At 36.5% G+C, this 18285-nt stretch overlaps 1 protein-coding gene across 4 annotated transcripts in view; it reads left to right on the forward strand.

Moving 5' to 3' along the window:
- RALGAPA1 (Ral GTPase activating protein catalytic subunit alpha 1) overlaps nt 1-18285 on the forward strand; it is a 140996-nt gene that overhangs the window by 34898 nt on the left and 87813 nt on the right. For 3 of the 4 annotated variants that reach the window (XR_014027472.1, XR_014027473.1, XM_081335780.1), the window contains exons 17-18: nt 13304-14857; nt 16603-16727. Coding sequence is in view for 2 of the 4 variants with exons in the window: in XM_081335780.1 (XP_081191906.1) it covers nt 13304-14857; nt 16603-16727 (1679 nt within the window). In the remaining 2 variants the exon portion in view is untranslated. Of the gene's footprint in view, nt 1-1653; nt 1795-13303; nt 14858-16602; nt 16728-18285 lie in introns of all 4 variants that reach the window. The other variant, XM_081335781.1, reaches the window with a different exon arrangement.

Below are 18285 nucleotides of genomic sequence, written 5' to 3' on the forward strand. Positions count from 1 at the left end.
CTAAATAAAACCAACTACCCTTAAATCTCAATCTTGATCAATCTTAACTTGAAAAACAGAAAATTCATTTCCTTTTCTAAAGAACTGAAATTGACAGAAGAAAATAATTATACATTTAAGAAACAAAAAAAATGCCTGTTAATGGTTGTAAAACAGATTGTTTCCTCCCCCCTCTCTACTTTAAACTCGATTTTAAATCTTAAAATAGTGTTTAAATCTATTTTAAATGTCACAATACATCATATTTTCTATGCAATTATAGAAAGTAAAATTGGTGTGCAAAACATGCTAAAGAATTGTGATTGAACATGGCAATATGCCTACATGTTTAATCCAGAGGGAGCCTGCATTAAAGATGAAACAGCATTTTAATCTAAAATATTATGGGAAACATATAATATTTTACCAAAACCACATTTTTACTTTACCTTTGGTCAATTTATTTAAAGTTTGGTTTATCCATTTCAGGGTTTTTTTAAATGAAGCAAACATTCAAGCTGATACCCATTTTTCTTTAGATTATCATTGAATTAATATTGCAGAGTTTTGAAAAGAAATAGGAAATGAGGAAACTAAGCTGTGAGGAACAGTATTAGAACAAAATACCATGATTAATAACACAGTCTTTTCCAATATACTCTTTTAAACAACCAAAGCTAAATTAGATTTAACTTAAATAACATATTGTTATTTCTTATGTTAATATTTTTTCTTTCCATTTCATTAAAAAATGAACTTTAAAAGCAATACCTGCTGTGTTGAGGCAACGAAATATGGTAATTTAGATCCAAAAAATTAAGTTAGTTGAGATTTCATTTTGTGTTTAAGTGGCCTTTTTGTGTTTTGTTTTCTTCTTATTGTCTTTCTTTCCATTTACAAGGCACATCTTGTAATTTGTTATTGTGGCATGCTTTGAATTGCAGTGCTTCAACAGAACTTTAGTTTGGTTTGATAATAATATCAAATGTCTGTAAATATTTCACTGAAGATTAATAAGATTCATTCCTTGAACCAATGAAGCGATTCAGAGAATTATTTTTACTGCCAAAGAAAATAATTTTAGGTTTAGTTGCAGGTATTTTTGTATTACTGAGGCTGTCAGGATCATTACCTACAAATTTCTGGCATTAAGTAGAAGCACCTTAGATATACTATGAGAAATAGTTGTTTTTTAAAAAAAATCAAAACAGAAAATAAGTGTAGGTATAGGACAATGCTTTCTTCTCTTACGTGATGTTTATGGTAATATTTTTCAAAGTGTGATGGAATGAAACAGCATTTTAAGCTTCAATCGTACACAAATTTTCATGGGCCTAAATTTCATTCAATTTGGGGATTTAGTTCTAAATACATGTATAAGATTGGTCTGTCAGTGTTTTACTTTGAATACTGAGGGTTTTTGTACTTATGAAAATATAAGTGTTACTGTTTGTCTTGCCTTGAAAGAAATGAATACAAAATGTTTTATGTGCCCACTGATTATTTTTTCCTTACAGCTCTGCCAGTATCTGCCGTGCTGAAATGTTTTAATTTAATTTTTCTTCCTTTTATCTTTGTTTTCTCTGTTGCTGCTTTTTCTGTGACACGAACTTCCATTATAGTCACTCTTCTTTTTTTTTCCTTCCCTACTTCTTTCTTTTCCTTTTTTTAAAGCCATGAGAAGCCGATCCATTGGTGAATGTGCTCTGCCATCGGCCTATATACGCAGTGCTAAAAGTGCTCCTGTCCTGATCCATACTTCCAAACCCTTCTTGCCTGACATTGTTCTCACTCCCCTTTCTGATGAGCTTTCAGGTAGTGCCACCTCTTGCTAATTTCTGCACTCCCTTTCCACTTTTTTAATCCTTCTGCTTTCAAAAATCTGCAAAATCAGTACTTTTTCAAAGTAAAACATTTAGGGGTGGGGAGAAAATAAGGGAGGTACATTTATTTGAGTTTTGTGACCTGTATTTTCGGCTCATTTTGGTACTGTGAGAAGCTAGCGCTGTGCCAATTGCTATTCAAACTGCAAATTTTCTGCATCTCTTGCAGCTACCTTTTTGAATTTGTTTTGATTCAAGGAAATCTGAAATATTTTTGAAGTAAGTTTTCTTTTTGAACAAATAAATGTTGAGGAATTTTCAGCATAACTGTTTGGTAAACTATAATTGCTGTTTATTATTTTAATTTATTTTCTGACATGATTTTTGCTTTTAATTAAGGAAATATGGCAGGAGATGCACAGTTATTGCTAAATGAACCTGAGAATTGTTTTACTAAATGTACAATTGACTTTAGAGGAAAATAATTATTTATAGCTGCCTTTTAAAAATAGAGGTTTAAACTGATACTTATTACTGTGGTAATGAAATCAATTACCATCTGTTGAAATTTCTGATGCTCTCAGTAAGCCATTTTGTACTAATTTTTAATCTAAATCCCTGTATTCCATGTTAAGTACTAAATAGTTTGCCATGTTTCACACTGATGATAATTTCTGAGGAAACTCAGATTTATTTCTTAATGCCTCTGAATTGTAAATAGTAGATGCGTTATTCTAATTCAGCTATACTGAATTATATATAGCTTACTATAGAAAATAAGGGACGTGGTGGCTCAGTGGGTTAGGACGCTGGGCTTGTCGATCTGAAGGTCGGCAGTTTGATGGGTCGAATCCCGAGTGCCGCGTAACAGAGTGAGCGCCTGTTACTCGTCCCAGCTTCTGCCAACCTAGCAGTTCGAAAGCATGTAAAAATGCAAGTAGAAAAATAGGGACCACTACGGTGGGAAGGTAACAGCGTTCCGTGCGCCTTTGGCATCTAGTCATGCTGGCCACATGACCACGGAGACGTCCTTGGACAAGCACTGGCTCTTCGGCTTTGAAACGGAGATGAGCACCGGCCCCTAGAGTTGGAAACGACTAGCACGCATGTGCGGGGGAACCTTTACCTTTACCTTTACCTACTATAGAAAAAAGCTAATTAAAATCTTTTTTAGTATCACCAGAGTCCTCCCTTACCTGATTTTAGTTTCTTCTAATTAAAATTCATAAATAGACAAGAAATTGGCATGCTGCGAAGCAAAGTAGCATCTTCCAAATAAACTTTAGTTCAGCATATCTTTGATAATCACATAGATGGCAGTCCATTCTTAGGGAAAAAAACCCTGTACCTTCAGCATAGTCCTTTGTTTAGAGTTGTGCTAACATGACTAGGAAAAAAAATAGTTAAAGTGATAAAGATGGTTTTGGGAACCTGCTTTTGTGTAGAAGGCAAAAATGTTATTAGTTTGTAACTGGCCCTCCCTACAGTTTTAGTTACAACTGATAGCCATTTTATGAGAGTGTTTACAGTAATATCTTAAAATGGGTCCAGTAGCCCAAAAGTTTGGTTTGGGTAGACCAATATTCCATGTTTAGTAACTTGTTATTTGTAAGCATTAGGGCAGGGCTTTTCAACCAGTGCTACGGGTACCAACTGTGGTACATTGGTACCTGGCAGGTGGTACGCGGCCATCCTAGAAAATTGGTAGCGGGGGAGGGGAATGAGCTGAACCGGTGGCAGCACCGCACAAGCCTGAGTGAGAGATGGCTGGAGCTGCAAGGCTGTCAGGGCTCAGCGGAAACACCAGGATCAGCGCCAGGCTCCAGCTGGAGCTTGGCGCTGATCCCAGTACTTCTGCTGAGCCCAGAAAGAAACGCCGATCAGCTGGAATGTTGCAGCATCTCCAGGGTCTTGTGCTTTATATTCAGATGCTTGGCAACTGATTCATATTTATGACAGTCACAATGTCCCAGGGTCATGTGAAGTGACCAAAACTTGCTGCAACCACCCAGCAGATGGGGAGGAAAATAAAAACCAAACACCCCCCCCACCCCACCCACGCTGCCAATCCTCTACAGAAATGCTCACAACAATGAAAACCTTGGACAGGAGGAAGAACGCTGCCGGGTGGGCAGGCAGGTGTCTTACTCGGCAGTGGCTTGGGGGGCACTTTTTCCAGTGCCATTGTAACTTTGAACAGTCACTAAGCGAACTGTTGTAAGTCGAGGACTACCTGTACTGCATCACTTTTTTCCTTTTTTTTTTTTGATCACTTTTTTGACACCTTGCTAGGCGACTGGTGGTACTCGGATGTTGCCATATCCTAAAAGTGGTACAATGGGTGAAAATGTTGAAAAGCCCTGCATTATGGGTAGAATTAGTGGTGACAAACAAAACTGTTTTAGCTGGAATACTATATAGAGTTTCAGATAATGTTATGCTGTCTTCCAAGATATTCCATTCCTATTATGTTTCATTTGTTTTTATCAATTAATATTCATGGGCTTCCACTTTAATTTGTTTCCTGATTTTTTATTTGTTACTTCTGTAAATTGTTTCCCCAGGTCCACTGCTAGTTCTTATGCAGTGATCATCCTCTTTGGCTATATAAGAACTAGGAAAAAAATTTATTATAGTTTAAGGATAGAAGTGGGCCTTAGAAAAACTGAGCAACAACAAAGCTAGTGGAGGTGACAGTATTCCAGCTGAGCTATTCAAAATCTTAAAAGACGATGCAATAAAAGTGCTACACTCAATTTGTCAGCAAATTTGGAAAACTCAGCAGTGGCCACAGGATTGGAAAAGATCAGTTTACATTCCAATTCCAAAGAAAGGCAGTGCCAAAGAATGTTCAAAGTATCGCACCATTGCACTCATTTCACATGCTAGTGAAGTTATGCTTAAAATCCTACAAGCTAGACTCCAGCAGTATGTGGATCGAGAACTACCAGAAGTACAGGCAGGATTTCGAAGAGGCAGAGGAACTAGAGATCAAATTGCCAACATACGCTGGATCATGGAGAAAGCTAGGGAGTTCCAGAAAAACATCTACTTCTGCTTCATTGACTATGCTAAAGCCTTTGATTGTGTGGATCACAACAAACTCTGGCAAGTTCTTAAAGAGATGGGAGTACCAGACCATCTTATTTGTCTCTTGAGAAACCTATATGCGGGTCAAGAAGCAACAGTGAGAACTGGACACGGAAGCACTGATTGGTTCAAAATTGGGAAAAGAGTCAGGCAAGGGTGTATACTGTCACCCTGCCTATTTAACTTATATGCAGAGCACATCATGAGAAAGGCAGGGCTAGATGAATCAAAAGTTGGAATTAAGATTGCCGGAAGAAATATCAACAACCTAAGATATGCAGATGATACCACTCTAATGGCAGAAAGTGAAGAAGAACTAAAGAGCCTCTTGTTGCGGGTGAAGAAGGTTAATTTGCAACAAGGTTAATTTGAAAACTATATACTAATTGGTGAGGAGAAAATGCTATATTCTAAATTATTTGACAGGAAAAAATTGATCTTTTGGTCTGTCAAAAACAACTTCAATGATACTATAGCAAATGTGTTTTTAATGCTTAGTTATTAATAAACTAGCCTTCAATTTCAATCAGCAGAACTAGTTGGGATCAGCAAGTCATTTAGAAGAGATATTTTGCTTGCGAGTGAAGTGACTTTTTTATTTTCTTCTTGAAGCATCTTTCAAAGGCTCAGCATGGCCACTTTCAGGTCAAAGGGAGGTCTTCTGAGTATACTGAGAAAATTTTGGGAGGGGCTCCAAGTACATGGAGCCCATGGACAACGTTCCTCCAGGCCTTCCTGACCTCTACCATCTTCTGGAGTCCATTTAAGCTCACACCTACTGCTTCAGTGACTCCATCCAGCCACCTCATTCTTAACCCCTGTCTTAAAGCATACCTTTTCTGAGGACATATAGCTGCCCTACATACCTGCCATGTGATCCTAGGAAAAGATGCAATTACTATACTGTAATGAGTGGCAAATATATTTGTCTGCTCCAAGCATGTTTGTGAGATGAACCTAAAGCATTTGCCAACCTTAATAGAGAGGAAGATAATATGGAAGTAAACATTGCTGGAAAAATAGTAGTATTGGAATAATATGTATTGGTAATTAAATGTTGGGTCACAGATCCTCATTGTTCTAGGCCTGTTTTTTCTTCTCCTGAAACTGTTGGGTAAATTATTTGCTCTAGTCTTCAAGAATAAAAATTTGAGGTAGTTATTTGATAAAGTAATTTTTGAAGATTTTTATCAAATATGGAAACCTTGATGAAAAAACCTTATAGATAGATACTTGTGTATGGAAGATTTATGTATCTAATCTTTTGACCTAAGTAATACCGAGGATCTAGAAGGCTATGTGTACACTAAGAGAGACCTTATGCTGATCCCTTTGGGTGAATGCAATTCCAGAGCTGTTCAAGATTACCTTATTCCATGTCTAAGAGTGAAGCAGATTATTTTAGAATGGAACCATTCAGTTAACAATAGTTTTTCCATACAAAGTTAGAAATACTTTAAAGAATATTGAGAAGAATTATGAAGGTTTGGTCCAAAATCTCATTGCATAAAATAATTTACTGTGAACACACACCTACTTCTAAAGGGACTAGAAGCCTGAACCTAAACAGGTAGCTTCTTTTCAATAGCTTCCATGAAATTAGAGAAATGGTAATCTGTTGTATAATCAGATCAGGAAATTAGGCTGCGTAACTAAATACTTTCTATTACAATTAGTATTAACTCACCAAAATTACATAGGAGTCTTTTCCAGTCCCATCTGAGAGGTCAGGGAATAAACACAGAACTTGGCAATGGACTGGGTTTGCATATAAATACATGCTATGCCTGTATCCTTCCTGTAACCTTTTCAGTGGGTATTCAGTGGGTAGTCTATATGGAAGTGAAAATATATTCGGTCTAAAAGAAGTTTTATACTTTAGGAATATTTGTATGTGTCTATAATCAGTTAAGGGTAAAAAGAGAGAAAGCTACACAGAACAGAGAAAGACATTATTTTCTCCTCAATGACCAAAAATGTTGTTATTGAGGCAATACTTAATTAATATTATCTTATAGTAAAGGTAAAGTTTCCCCCGCACATGCGTGCTAGTCGTTTCCGACTCTAGGGGCCGGTGCTCATCTCCGTTTCAAAGCCGAAGAGCCAGCGCTTGTCCGAGGACATCTCCATGGTCATGTGGCCGGCATGACTAGATGCCAAAGGCGCACGGAACGCTGTTACCTTCCCACCAGAGTGGTCCCTATTTTTCTACTTGCATTTTTACGTGCTTTCGAACTGCTAGGTTGGCAGAAGCTGGGACGAGTAACAGGCGCTCACTCTGTTACGCGGCACTCGGGATTCGACCCGCCAAACTGCCGACCTTCCGATCGACAAGCTCAGCGTCCTAACCCACTGAGCCACCACGTCCCTAATATTATCTTATATAGGGATGTTAAACAGAATACTAAGCAACCCAACAGTCCAGATCAATAATAATAATAAAAAAATGTGTTACCCTCACTGATGACATATACTTTAGGAATCGCTGATAATGGAGTGACAATAATTGGCTTACTGTATTTGTTTTCCCATGCCTTTCCTTCTATAGGAACAGGAGGTTAGGACATTCTTACCTGATAGGTCTGATGATGATTTAGCTGATTATAGTTTTTATGTATTGTGAGATTTATGAGAACATAAAAGGAATCCAAGACCCACTTTGATATAGTGGTTAAGACATCAGGCTAGAAACTGGGAAACAGTGTGTTCTAGTCCCACTTTAGTCACAGAGCCAGCTGAGTAATCCAATCACTCACTCTCATCCCTAGGAAGAAGAAAGCAGTAACAAACCATATTGGAAATCTTGCCAAAAAAACTGTAGGGCTAGTTCAGGCAGTCACCAGGGGTCAGCAATGACTTGAAAGCACTAAAAGAGAGGAGCCTTCTAAATCTAGCCAGTTAGCCCAATATTCACACACCAGTATATACAGGGAACTCATAAAAATGATCAGGAGGGTGTTAATCATTATTCACTGCTGTTCTCTAACACATATTCAAGATACTATGCTGCTTGTTTCTGATGCGATAAAAAGCTATCAAGAGTAATCATCTTTGGTAGCCTGATCTGTCATGAATGTGTTTAATTCCCTTTCTAAATTATATTATATAAAGACGTACTTCTTGTTATGAGTCTTGAATCTGTCCATGTTTAGTTTTTATCTCTAATAATTCTCATAGGATGAAAAGTACTGTATATTTTTCATACCATGCCAAAACTTACATATACCTGTCATGCCATCTCTTCCTTGCTCCAGGCTAAAACCCCATCCTCATAAACTAATTGCTTTGATCACCTCATCATTTATGTTGTCATTTTTTGCAGTCTTTCTAGCTCTGTAATAATCTTCAGGTATGATGATGCTAACTATACATAGAACATTATAAGTGCAGTCTTATAATAATTATATAAAGGCATTAGTCTGTTGAGGTGTTTTCAGTTTCTGTTCTAATAATTGTCAGGCCACATACCCAAATTTAGTAGGAAAGCATAATTCTTAAAAAGAGCTTGACCTTTTAGAAAAGCAATTAGAAACTAATATATCTATTTTCAAGATTTGTTCCTATCCTCCCAAGTTAATGCAGGTTGTCCTCAACTTCCAACCACAGTTGAGCTCAAAGTTTCCATTTCTAAGTATGACAGTTGTTAAATAAGTTTTTCCTCTTTTTACAACCTTTCTTGCCACATTTCTGAAGTGAATCATAGCAATTGTTAAATGAATCATTCAGTCATAAGCAAATCTGGCTTCCCCCATTGACTTTGCTTGTTGGAAGCTGACTGGGAAAGTTAAAGGTTGTGATCACCTGACCCCCATAAACACATGCCAGGTGCCAAGCATTTGATCACATGACCATGGGGATGCTGCAACAGTTGTGAGAACAGGTCATAAGTCATTTTTTTCAGTGCTATTCTAACTTCGAATGGTCACAAATTGTTGTATGTCAGTTACTGCCTGTAAATACTTAGCTGGTTGCCTGAAGACCTTAAGGCTTAAGCAGTTCAAATACAAGGGCCCATTTTAGCCTGGGAATCACCAGTTCCTTCTTATCCACTTACTCCTAGTCTCAGTCCTTACAGTACTGTAATTCTAAACAGGAGAAATTTTTAAGTTGCCTCAAACCTATTTCTTAATCACTAATTGCCAATGTCCAACATCCTAGGTTGCTCTTTTGAATCTATGTGTTTTTCAGTCTTTTTTTATCTGTTTACACTTCTTTTCATAAGTTTATTTTCATTTTTTGGCAAAACTCTATTTTATAAAGGATTCCTTCTTGCCTCTATTACACTGACTCTCAATTAATGGTAAGTTGTTGGACTGGCAGCAGGAAGACCAATTTTCATGTCTATCCTTAGCAATAGACATTCACTGGGTGATTGTGGGCCAATCAGTTTCTTTTATCCCAATCTACGTGACATGAAATGTATGTGTGGTTCACATATTTATGCCACACACAAATAAGTAGCTTTGGATTTATGTTCCTCAATAAATAAATGAACAAGTATAATGTTTTGGATTCATTTGTTTAATTGGGTACTCTTTATCTAATTTTAGGGCTTGTATAGACAATAAATCACACTTTATGTCATATTTATGCAGAAATAGTGATGATTCAAAAGGGACACGGTGGCTCAGTGGGTTAGGACGCTGAGCTTGTCGATCAGAAGGTCGGCAGTTTGGCGGGTCGAATCCCGAGTGCCGCGTAACAGAGTGAGCGCCTGTTACTCGTCCCAGCTTCTGCCAACCTAGCAGTTCGAAAGCACGTAAAAATGCAAGTAGAAAAATAGGGACCACTACGGTGGGAAGGTAACAGCGTTCCGTGCGCCTTTGGCGTCTAGTCATGCCGGCCACATGACCACGGAGACGTCCTCGGACAAACGCTGGCTCTTCGGCTTTGAAACGGAGATGAGCACCGGCCCCTAGAGTCGGAAACGACTAGCACGCATGTGCGGGGGAACCTTTACCTTTACCTTTTTAGTGATGATTCAAAAGGAGTCACAAACTTATAAGAACCTTTATAAATGTAACTAATCATTTTTCTGGCTTTGCTTATTAGCTTCTATACCTCATGGCATCTCTCACATAAGCTACACATTCTGAGTGAGCACCTACCACTATAATGTTGAATAATCTCTGTGCATTCTAGAGTCTTTACCGTCTTGTCTCCTATTTTCTGGAACTTTACTCTTTTGAATTCAAATGTAATCATGTTACCCTTTTTTAAAAATGTCAGCCTTTATTTCATTGAATGTAATAGTATTATTATCACTGTTTCTAATTAGTTTCATAACCTTTATGTCCCAAGCCAATTCCTAGGCACCACTGACAATTAATTTGAAAATAATAGATTTTCTAAAATGTTTCTTGCTATATCCACAATTAATCAGTGGAAGAAATAGTTCCATTTGTGAGTTCTAGTTTGTAAGGACTCTATTCTTTCTTTGTCTTACAGAGCAAAACTGTCTCCAAGATATTGATCCTCGTACTTCTATACAGCTTATATATGTCCTAAGATCATGTACTGTAGATACTCCTATCTATCTGCGCTTCTATTGAATCAGGAGCCCCTAGAGGCATACCCTTAATCCAAAATTATATATCTTTAGCCTTCAAGGAATGACTCCCTTTTCTGTCTTGCAGTGATAACTTCTTTCCCTTAGATATAGGGGTGTCAAACTGCCAGCCCGTGGGCTGGTTTCATCATACCAAAGCCGCACCCACCCGATTGCCGGCAATGCAAAAAGAGTTGCAATACGTCATGACACGTCACGTGACGTGGCAAGTTTGACACCGGTGCCTTAGAACTTCATTCTAAGGAGCAGTCACACCTGGAGTAGAATGCCTCTTTTGTCACCCACGAAAACTTCTTTTCCCCAGTTTTCTATCACTCGCATGTCTCCCAGGGCAGCCATTTTGCCCTTAAAAAAAATAAACTTGCTCGTTGAGCGACAGAAGCTTTCTGCGGTGATTGCATACTCATGACTTCTACCAACAGGGAGATATGTTTACACAATACAATATATTATGTTTGGGTGAGATTTATATGGTTAGGTTTAGTAGGTGGCTTTTTATAATAGGAAAGAGGACTTAGCTGTCCTAGCATATTCACTTGGGTGCTCAGTTTGGGGTCTGCTTAACTTATATATTTATCTGATTAGTTTTGAACTGCAATATGCATTGACCTTGGTTCCTCCTGTCACTGTATGGTTTTTCTAGCAACAGTAAAGAACTTGTTTGTTGTTGCTTTCTTCCAGGAAGGTTTTTTTCTTCCTTCTTAGTCTAACCTGCATTTTTGGAATTCCCCGAGATTCACCCATGCAGGTATTAACCAGGTCTAGACTTGCTTAACTTTTGAGCTCAGAGGAGATGACACAAATGTTACCATTTGCTAAAAAATTCTTCTCGTTGTTAATTTTTTTTTTAAAAAAAAACCCTCTTCTTTTGTTCTATTATAGATATAATAGGCAATAGTTTCTCAAAGCCTTGTGTTTGGAATGGACCTATTTCTCATTATTGAATTTATTTTCTATGTATTATAAAATATGAACTGGAATGTGTAATTCTTACATGCTTCATTTGCTTGATTGCACTACATACAGTTTAGGATATTCCACTACAGGTGGTTTTCACAACATTAAAAAATTGACAAATATATCACACTACTTGGAACACCTTGTGACTTGCATTCTTAGCAGTCACATACTGTATACTGAAGTGTTTTAAAGCTGACTAGAAGTCATAGTAACTATCAGAACCAAGTTTCCATATTTATACAGTGCTGTCTGCTGCTGCATGAAGAGGATCATTAATTTAGTCCCTTCCATGGAGCCATTATTTTGCCACTTATAATCTGCATATTCCTGATATAGACTTAGAATTTCTTCATAGAAATACTAATCTAATCAAAACCATTATTACAGTCCATATCTTCTATTATATTGTTACTTTATGTCAGCCGGGAGGATATTAGAGGTGTCAGACTCTAAACATAAAATTTATGTTACATAATAAAACAGCCTTGCTCCTCATGAATATTTGTCTATAAATTTATTGAAACACTCATCTGAATATTTATTTAGCTTTTTTTTAAAAAAATGTATATTCCGTTTTTGGTGAAACACTTAAGATGCCCTACAACCCAACTCGGGTAATAGTATTAATATTTGTATTATTACAAATATTAGTATTTAAAAATATTTGAAATATTTGTAAAACTACCAATACCAAACTAACCAAAAAGAAGTTTAAAAGGGAATAATAAAATGTAGAATTTGAAAACACTGCTAAAATAAAACAACTAAATGACTATCAGAACACATTATAATATATCTCAACTTATCTCATTGGCCCTTAAAAGCTGCAGACATGCTTCTATGGCCAGATATAATACTTTAAAATATCTTTTCCTTGTTTTAGGTCATCTTGGAAAAAGTTGTAATAGACAGTTATAACTGTTTTCCTTAACCTCTGCGCTGATCATTAGAGTTAAGCTTGAATGCAGTAATATTGACACAGGAAATATGAACAACTGTGCTTTTTCTGTTCAGTGTTTACTAATTTTCTGTTCGTCTTCACGTATTTTAACTGATCTAAAATAGCAAAGATTAATTCTGTATTACAAGTTATTACCTGCAGAGAATAACAAGCTGTCTTGTAAGGATCAAGATATAATTTTGGATATTTTGAAAGAAAAAAAGTAAAATTATTATGAAATTAACATAGGGTATAGGCTCAATTTGTTAGACTTCTGAAATACTATGTTCTGTTCATTTATTAGTTTTATTAAAAACTAGTTTTTGTATGTTTAGGGGAATATAGGCTGGTATTGAAGGGGCTATTTATAGGCTGAAAAGTATGTGTATATGCATATCTTAATCAAACCTGAGTAGTGGGAGAAAAGTTTTTTATGCAGAAACAATCAGTTAAAGAACTTACATAATAATATAAAGCAATACCCTTTCATTTTTATATTTGTGCTTTGTATTTCTATTCATATAGATTTGCACATTAGGACTTTTTTATTTACATATAGAGCCATCTAAATTATGATAGTCTGTCAGCTTTTGCATTGCATTTCCCTCTAAATAGGCAATATAATTAAATGTTTGTTTTGACTCCCTGAATTAAATTAGTATTTAATAATGTATTGGCACAGCCCTAGTTTTAACAGTATTTCCAAATCTCCCATTACTTTGCAGTTTATTTATATCAGTGTTAACATTTTAAAAGTGTCCTGATGATGCATATTGTATCCCTTTTGTATATGCATGCAGATGTTTAATAAAACGTAAAAAAAACACCAGTATTTCATTTTTGGGAACCTTCTTAAATGCTGTATTATTTTACTGAACACTTAAATACTAGGAAAATAAAAATACGGATATAATACATACTAAATGCATACTTTTTCTGCAGACATGGATGATGCTCAAATCCTCCCACGTCCACCTCGCATCAGACATTTTTCACAGAGTGAAGAAACTCCTAGTGAAGTTTTTGATGCACTGAACGAGGAGCAGCCACTTCCAAGAAGTAGCAGCACATCTGATATACTGGAACCATTCACTGTTGAGCGAGTCAAAGGTGCAGTTCCTGTCATTGACGGTTCATCCCATCATGCTCCAAGCTTACAGAGTTCCACAGAGGCCTCTTCAATATGTAAATCCACTGAAAGTCACATTACCGATACAAATAGCAGAGAGTCCTCTCTGGAAGTTGGGGATAGCATTTATGATCATCTTTGTCAGTTGGTAGGCCCAGTAGAACTTGCAGATGCAGCCTTTGAACAAAACGAGTATGTTGACCTTGAAGGTGAAGATGATCTTCTTTCATCTCTGAGAGAATATCTTAAAGAAAAAGAAGAATTTTTCAGTAGCATTGAGATAGATAAGCGTGAGTCTTCTCCTCATGAATTTGTTGCAGGAATAAGTAGGAGTGATAATTTGCCATTGGATGAAGGAGAGTGTACAGACCAGACTGTTGCAAGTAGTACTATTGTTGCAGAAAATACCAATAATACAGAACTACAATTGGAACAAAATCAAACTGGCTTTATAAGTAATATTGCACCTACACAAGTAGATACTTCTACAAGAAACCAAGCTGATAATGCTAAACAATTAAATATTGATAAACACACTCAAAATCTGCTTGATCCCGGGTCAAGTATCCCTATTGACAAAGAAAGGAAGAGATATTTGTACAGACAAATTGCCACTGATGTAGATGTATCTGTGGAAACAGTATTAGCTGAAAAACATAAGAGTGCCCTCTTTAATGAAAAAATAACCAACACAAGTGTTATGCATGCAAAGAAAATGCCACATAAAGCCATAGTTAACCCTGAAATGCTTCAACTTACAGGCATGAGCAAAGTGACACCAACTAAGAGAAGTATATCTGAAACAGTAACGCATAAGGCTAAAATCATGAAAATAGCAGCTAAAAAGCGAAACAGTGTCCATGTTACTTTTAGGCCTTCTACTGAATCTGTTCAGTTTTATAATCCTCTAGAAAACAAAGAGGCCCCATGGAAAGCAAGACTGCGTAAACTCAGTGGTTTCAGTAGTGGGATCAATAGCAGCAGCAGCAGCAGCAATACAAGTACAAGTACCAGCTCATCCTCTGGGGCTGTGCTGGTCAGACCTGGAATCTATAGGCATCTAGATGCAGTCAGTGCAACATCTGCTAACAGTAAGCAGAATAAAGAATCAGATGTTCCAGCATTCGCGCTGCAGAAGGAAAGTGTTGGAATAAATCAAATGTCTAATCGTAGCCCACCTAAACCATCAAGTCAGGAGTCGGGACAACAGCAGGGCTCCCTGGGTGGTGTGTATAAATCTGTTGTACATGCTCTTTCGAAGCCGAAGGCAAATGTTTCCCCACAGAGGCAGAGCAGAGTGCCAGCAGAGGCTCCACTGAGGGATCTGTACAGTCATGTAATGGGCTATTTTGGAAAGAAAGCTGCAGGTGAGCACTAATACTGTGCAGCGCACAAAAGGAGAAAGGCAGCACCAGTTTGGCTTTATGCACCTAAAGCAAGCTGTTACAAAGCAATCAAAAGGCTTTGGGGTGACCAGTGCTTTTTCTTGTTTGGTTTTGCATGCGCAATGGCCAGCTGAATTTTTTTCCCCCAAGCCTAAGTTAAACGTGCAAACTATAAATTACTAATTTATCTTTTTTAAAAAAAAACATTTAATGAATCACTTTGCTGCTGAACACTTCAGGTAGGGAAGAGGAAGAGACAGTAAATCTACAAATAGATTGTATCTTTGCCATGCTTCTCTGGCATACCCTGCAACCCAACTATTTAGATAACAATTGGCATATATTTGGTTTCTAATAGAAACTGTAGGTGTAATATCTCTAGTACTTCTCCTTAGTTATCACTTACTGTATTTGAACTAATTGCAGATGCAATTAGGTTCCTGCTCCTCCTCCTCCTGAAAACAAAAATTTAAAGCAGACGTCATCATTTTATGTTTGGATTACTTCCTCATAACAGTCTAGTGTGGATTTTGACATTTAAGCAGATTCAAAATATGCTTTAGCGCTTTCTTGGTGCATTCACTGCAATGGATGCCCCACTTTTCATGGCAACATCTATCACTGCTTTTGTTTTCTGGAATCATAGAAGTGCATAAAGGAACCATGATAGTTCTTCTTGAGCTAGCTATGAGGCCTCTATGTACTAATAAAAATGGACAAGGCTGGCTGTCATTCTAATATCACTATTTTAGTCGATATGCTAAGTAACATTTTAAAAAAATAATCAGAATTACATTCATTTTCAGCAGTGAGGTAGGATTTTGGTGTTTTTTTTGTTTTTGTTTCTTTGTACATTGTATGCTGGCATGATTAACAGAATGCTCTATAATGCATCCTGCATTGAGATGTTAATGCCATCTGAGGGCAGTCTTTGTTAGTATATCATAACAAATTAGTCAATAATGTAACAAATTATTTCAGATTGATTTACTTTATTATATTTAATGCATCTCCTTGCTGAAAATGTTTAGGTTGAATTCTAAGAATATTTAGAGAGGGTTTTTAAATTTTATTTAGTGCCTTGAGAGTGTAATATCAAAATTTATATCTCAAAGTAGCAACACATTTACTCTTTATTTTGGGGAGAGACAACATTTAATTAAATAAAAATAAACTAGAACATTTGAAACCTTCAAGGTTAAAATAACAAAATATAACAGGATGAATAACAATGTATAGCTTTGCAGTATTGATCATCACCTATATTCCCTTTTTAAGTATACAGTTTTTCATTCTGAATCTTGTATTTTGAATATGCAGTGATATAGTGAAACATATAATTCAGTATATAAATAATACATATAATGTCAACCTTCCTGTTTTCATTAGCACACATTTGCATAGCTGTAGAGTATTATACATTCAGTGATATGAAGGAGTGAAGCAAGCATTAACAACTTTAATAGTGCTTATCTGTAAGCTTTCTTGCTTTTTTCAAGGTCACACTGGAGATTGACTAACACTTGCTCAGTGGTGGTGGGATGGGATGGTTTAATAGGTGGATCAGCTGTACTAATTCTTATAACTAAATCTGTTTTTAAAGAATATATTTTAACTGCATGTTCAGTAAATAATTATTTATATTGTTTAACTTATTTTATAATGTTTTAAAGTATTTATTGCTGAAAATGTTTTTTTACTATATACAGTCATTCATTTGCTTTTAGCCAATAGGGAAGATATGAGCCAAAAGCAGATCTCTCTTGGTAATGATAATGGCAGTAGTAATGCAAATATTCCTGACCTCATGGATGAGTTTATAGCTGAAAGACTACGCAGTGGTAGCTCTTTGGTAAGCTTTTAGCATTTTCTTTTATTGTAAAGTATCAGATACAATTATGATTATGATTGAGTTGCATAATTAATTTTAACTGCAAATGCTAATGGACTGGGAAATAAATAGGGAGAACTAGAGATCCTAATTCAGGAAGACAAATGTGATGTGATAGATATAATGGAATCTTGGTGATGTGATATTCATGATACACACATAACAAAAAGCTGTAACATATTCAAAGGAACATCTCCACAGAAAGAATGGGGGCGTTGCATTGTTAGGCAAAGAAAAACATGCTCGCACAGAAATTCAGATATCATCAAATTTTATTGAAATTGTTTGGATTGGGGAAGAAATGAGAGAGAAATGAAAATGATACTATTACAAGGGTTTATTATAAGCAACTTAGCAGTCTGAAGATATGGATGAAGAATTTTGCCATCAGATGATCAATCTTTCAAAGAGGCTTATGGTAGTAATAATAGAAAATTTTGATTATCCTTACCTCCGATGAGAATCTAATAAGTCAGAGGTCCAATTTAGGTAGATCTTATCTTCTCTCATTGACATCTTTATATTTCAGAAGGTAGAACAAAAAACAAGAGTGTTGGCTATCCCAAACCTATTCCACATGAACAGGGAGAAATTGATTGCAGAAGTAGCATTTTAAAAATGCTTTAGGAAAAGAACTGTGTTAATCTGTAGCAGCAAAGATGGAAAAATAGGAGCAATATAAAGAGGCCAGAATGGATTTATGCAGAACTCTCTAAAATGCTGAAGAGAAAGAGGAATATGTATAGGAAATGAAAGGAGGAGCATATGACTAATAAAAAATACAAGGTATTCTCCAAACACTGTAGTAATTGTGGGCTAAGTTTTAAATGAGCAGGAAGTCATGAGAGATACCTTAGAGTACGGGTGTCAAACTCGCCCTGTCATGTAACGCGATGTATCACAACTTTTTTTGCATTGCTGGGGTGGACACGGCCTCCATATGATGCAACCAGCCTGTGGGCCAGCAGTTTAACACCCCTGTCTTAGAGTGACCTAAGGCTTGTGAGAGATCCCAAAAGCAAACAAACAACTAACTCTCTGGACTTTATCATAAATAAAAAGAAAACCAAAGATCCTGCAGGTTAGTTGTAAACAAAAAGTGGTGGATTGATCATAGTTGATTGTGTGATGAGAAGGTAGAATCTCTTATCTCCTATTTTGCATCTGTCTTCTCTCAGAAGAGAATGGAACTCTCACTGATCATTTTTCTGCCCACTGGAGAAAGGAGGCAATTGAGGCATAGATACCTCAAACTACATGAGGTAATTTAAATGAATTCAGATCTGCAATGAATCACATGCTAGAATATTGAAAGAACCAGCAGAGCTGACTGCAGAATTACTCTTAGCAACCTTTAAGAACTGCTAGGAGATTGGTAAGATCCTAAAAGATTGGAGGTCAATGGAGATTCTCAGTCATCCAGGTCATGGTTGTCCCAAAAGACAACTGCGCTTTCTTTGTTTTTGCTTGAAAATATTTCATGTCTCATCCATGAGCACCTTTGGGACAAAAGATTGGA

This window comes from Vipera berus, assembly GCF_964194415.1.
Source record: "Vipera berus genome assembly, chromosome: 1".
NCBI classification, from domain to species: domain Eukaryota; kingdom Metazoa; phylum Chordata; class Lepidosauria; order Squamata; family Viperidae; genus Vipera; species Vipera berus.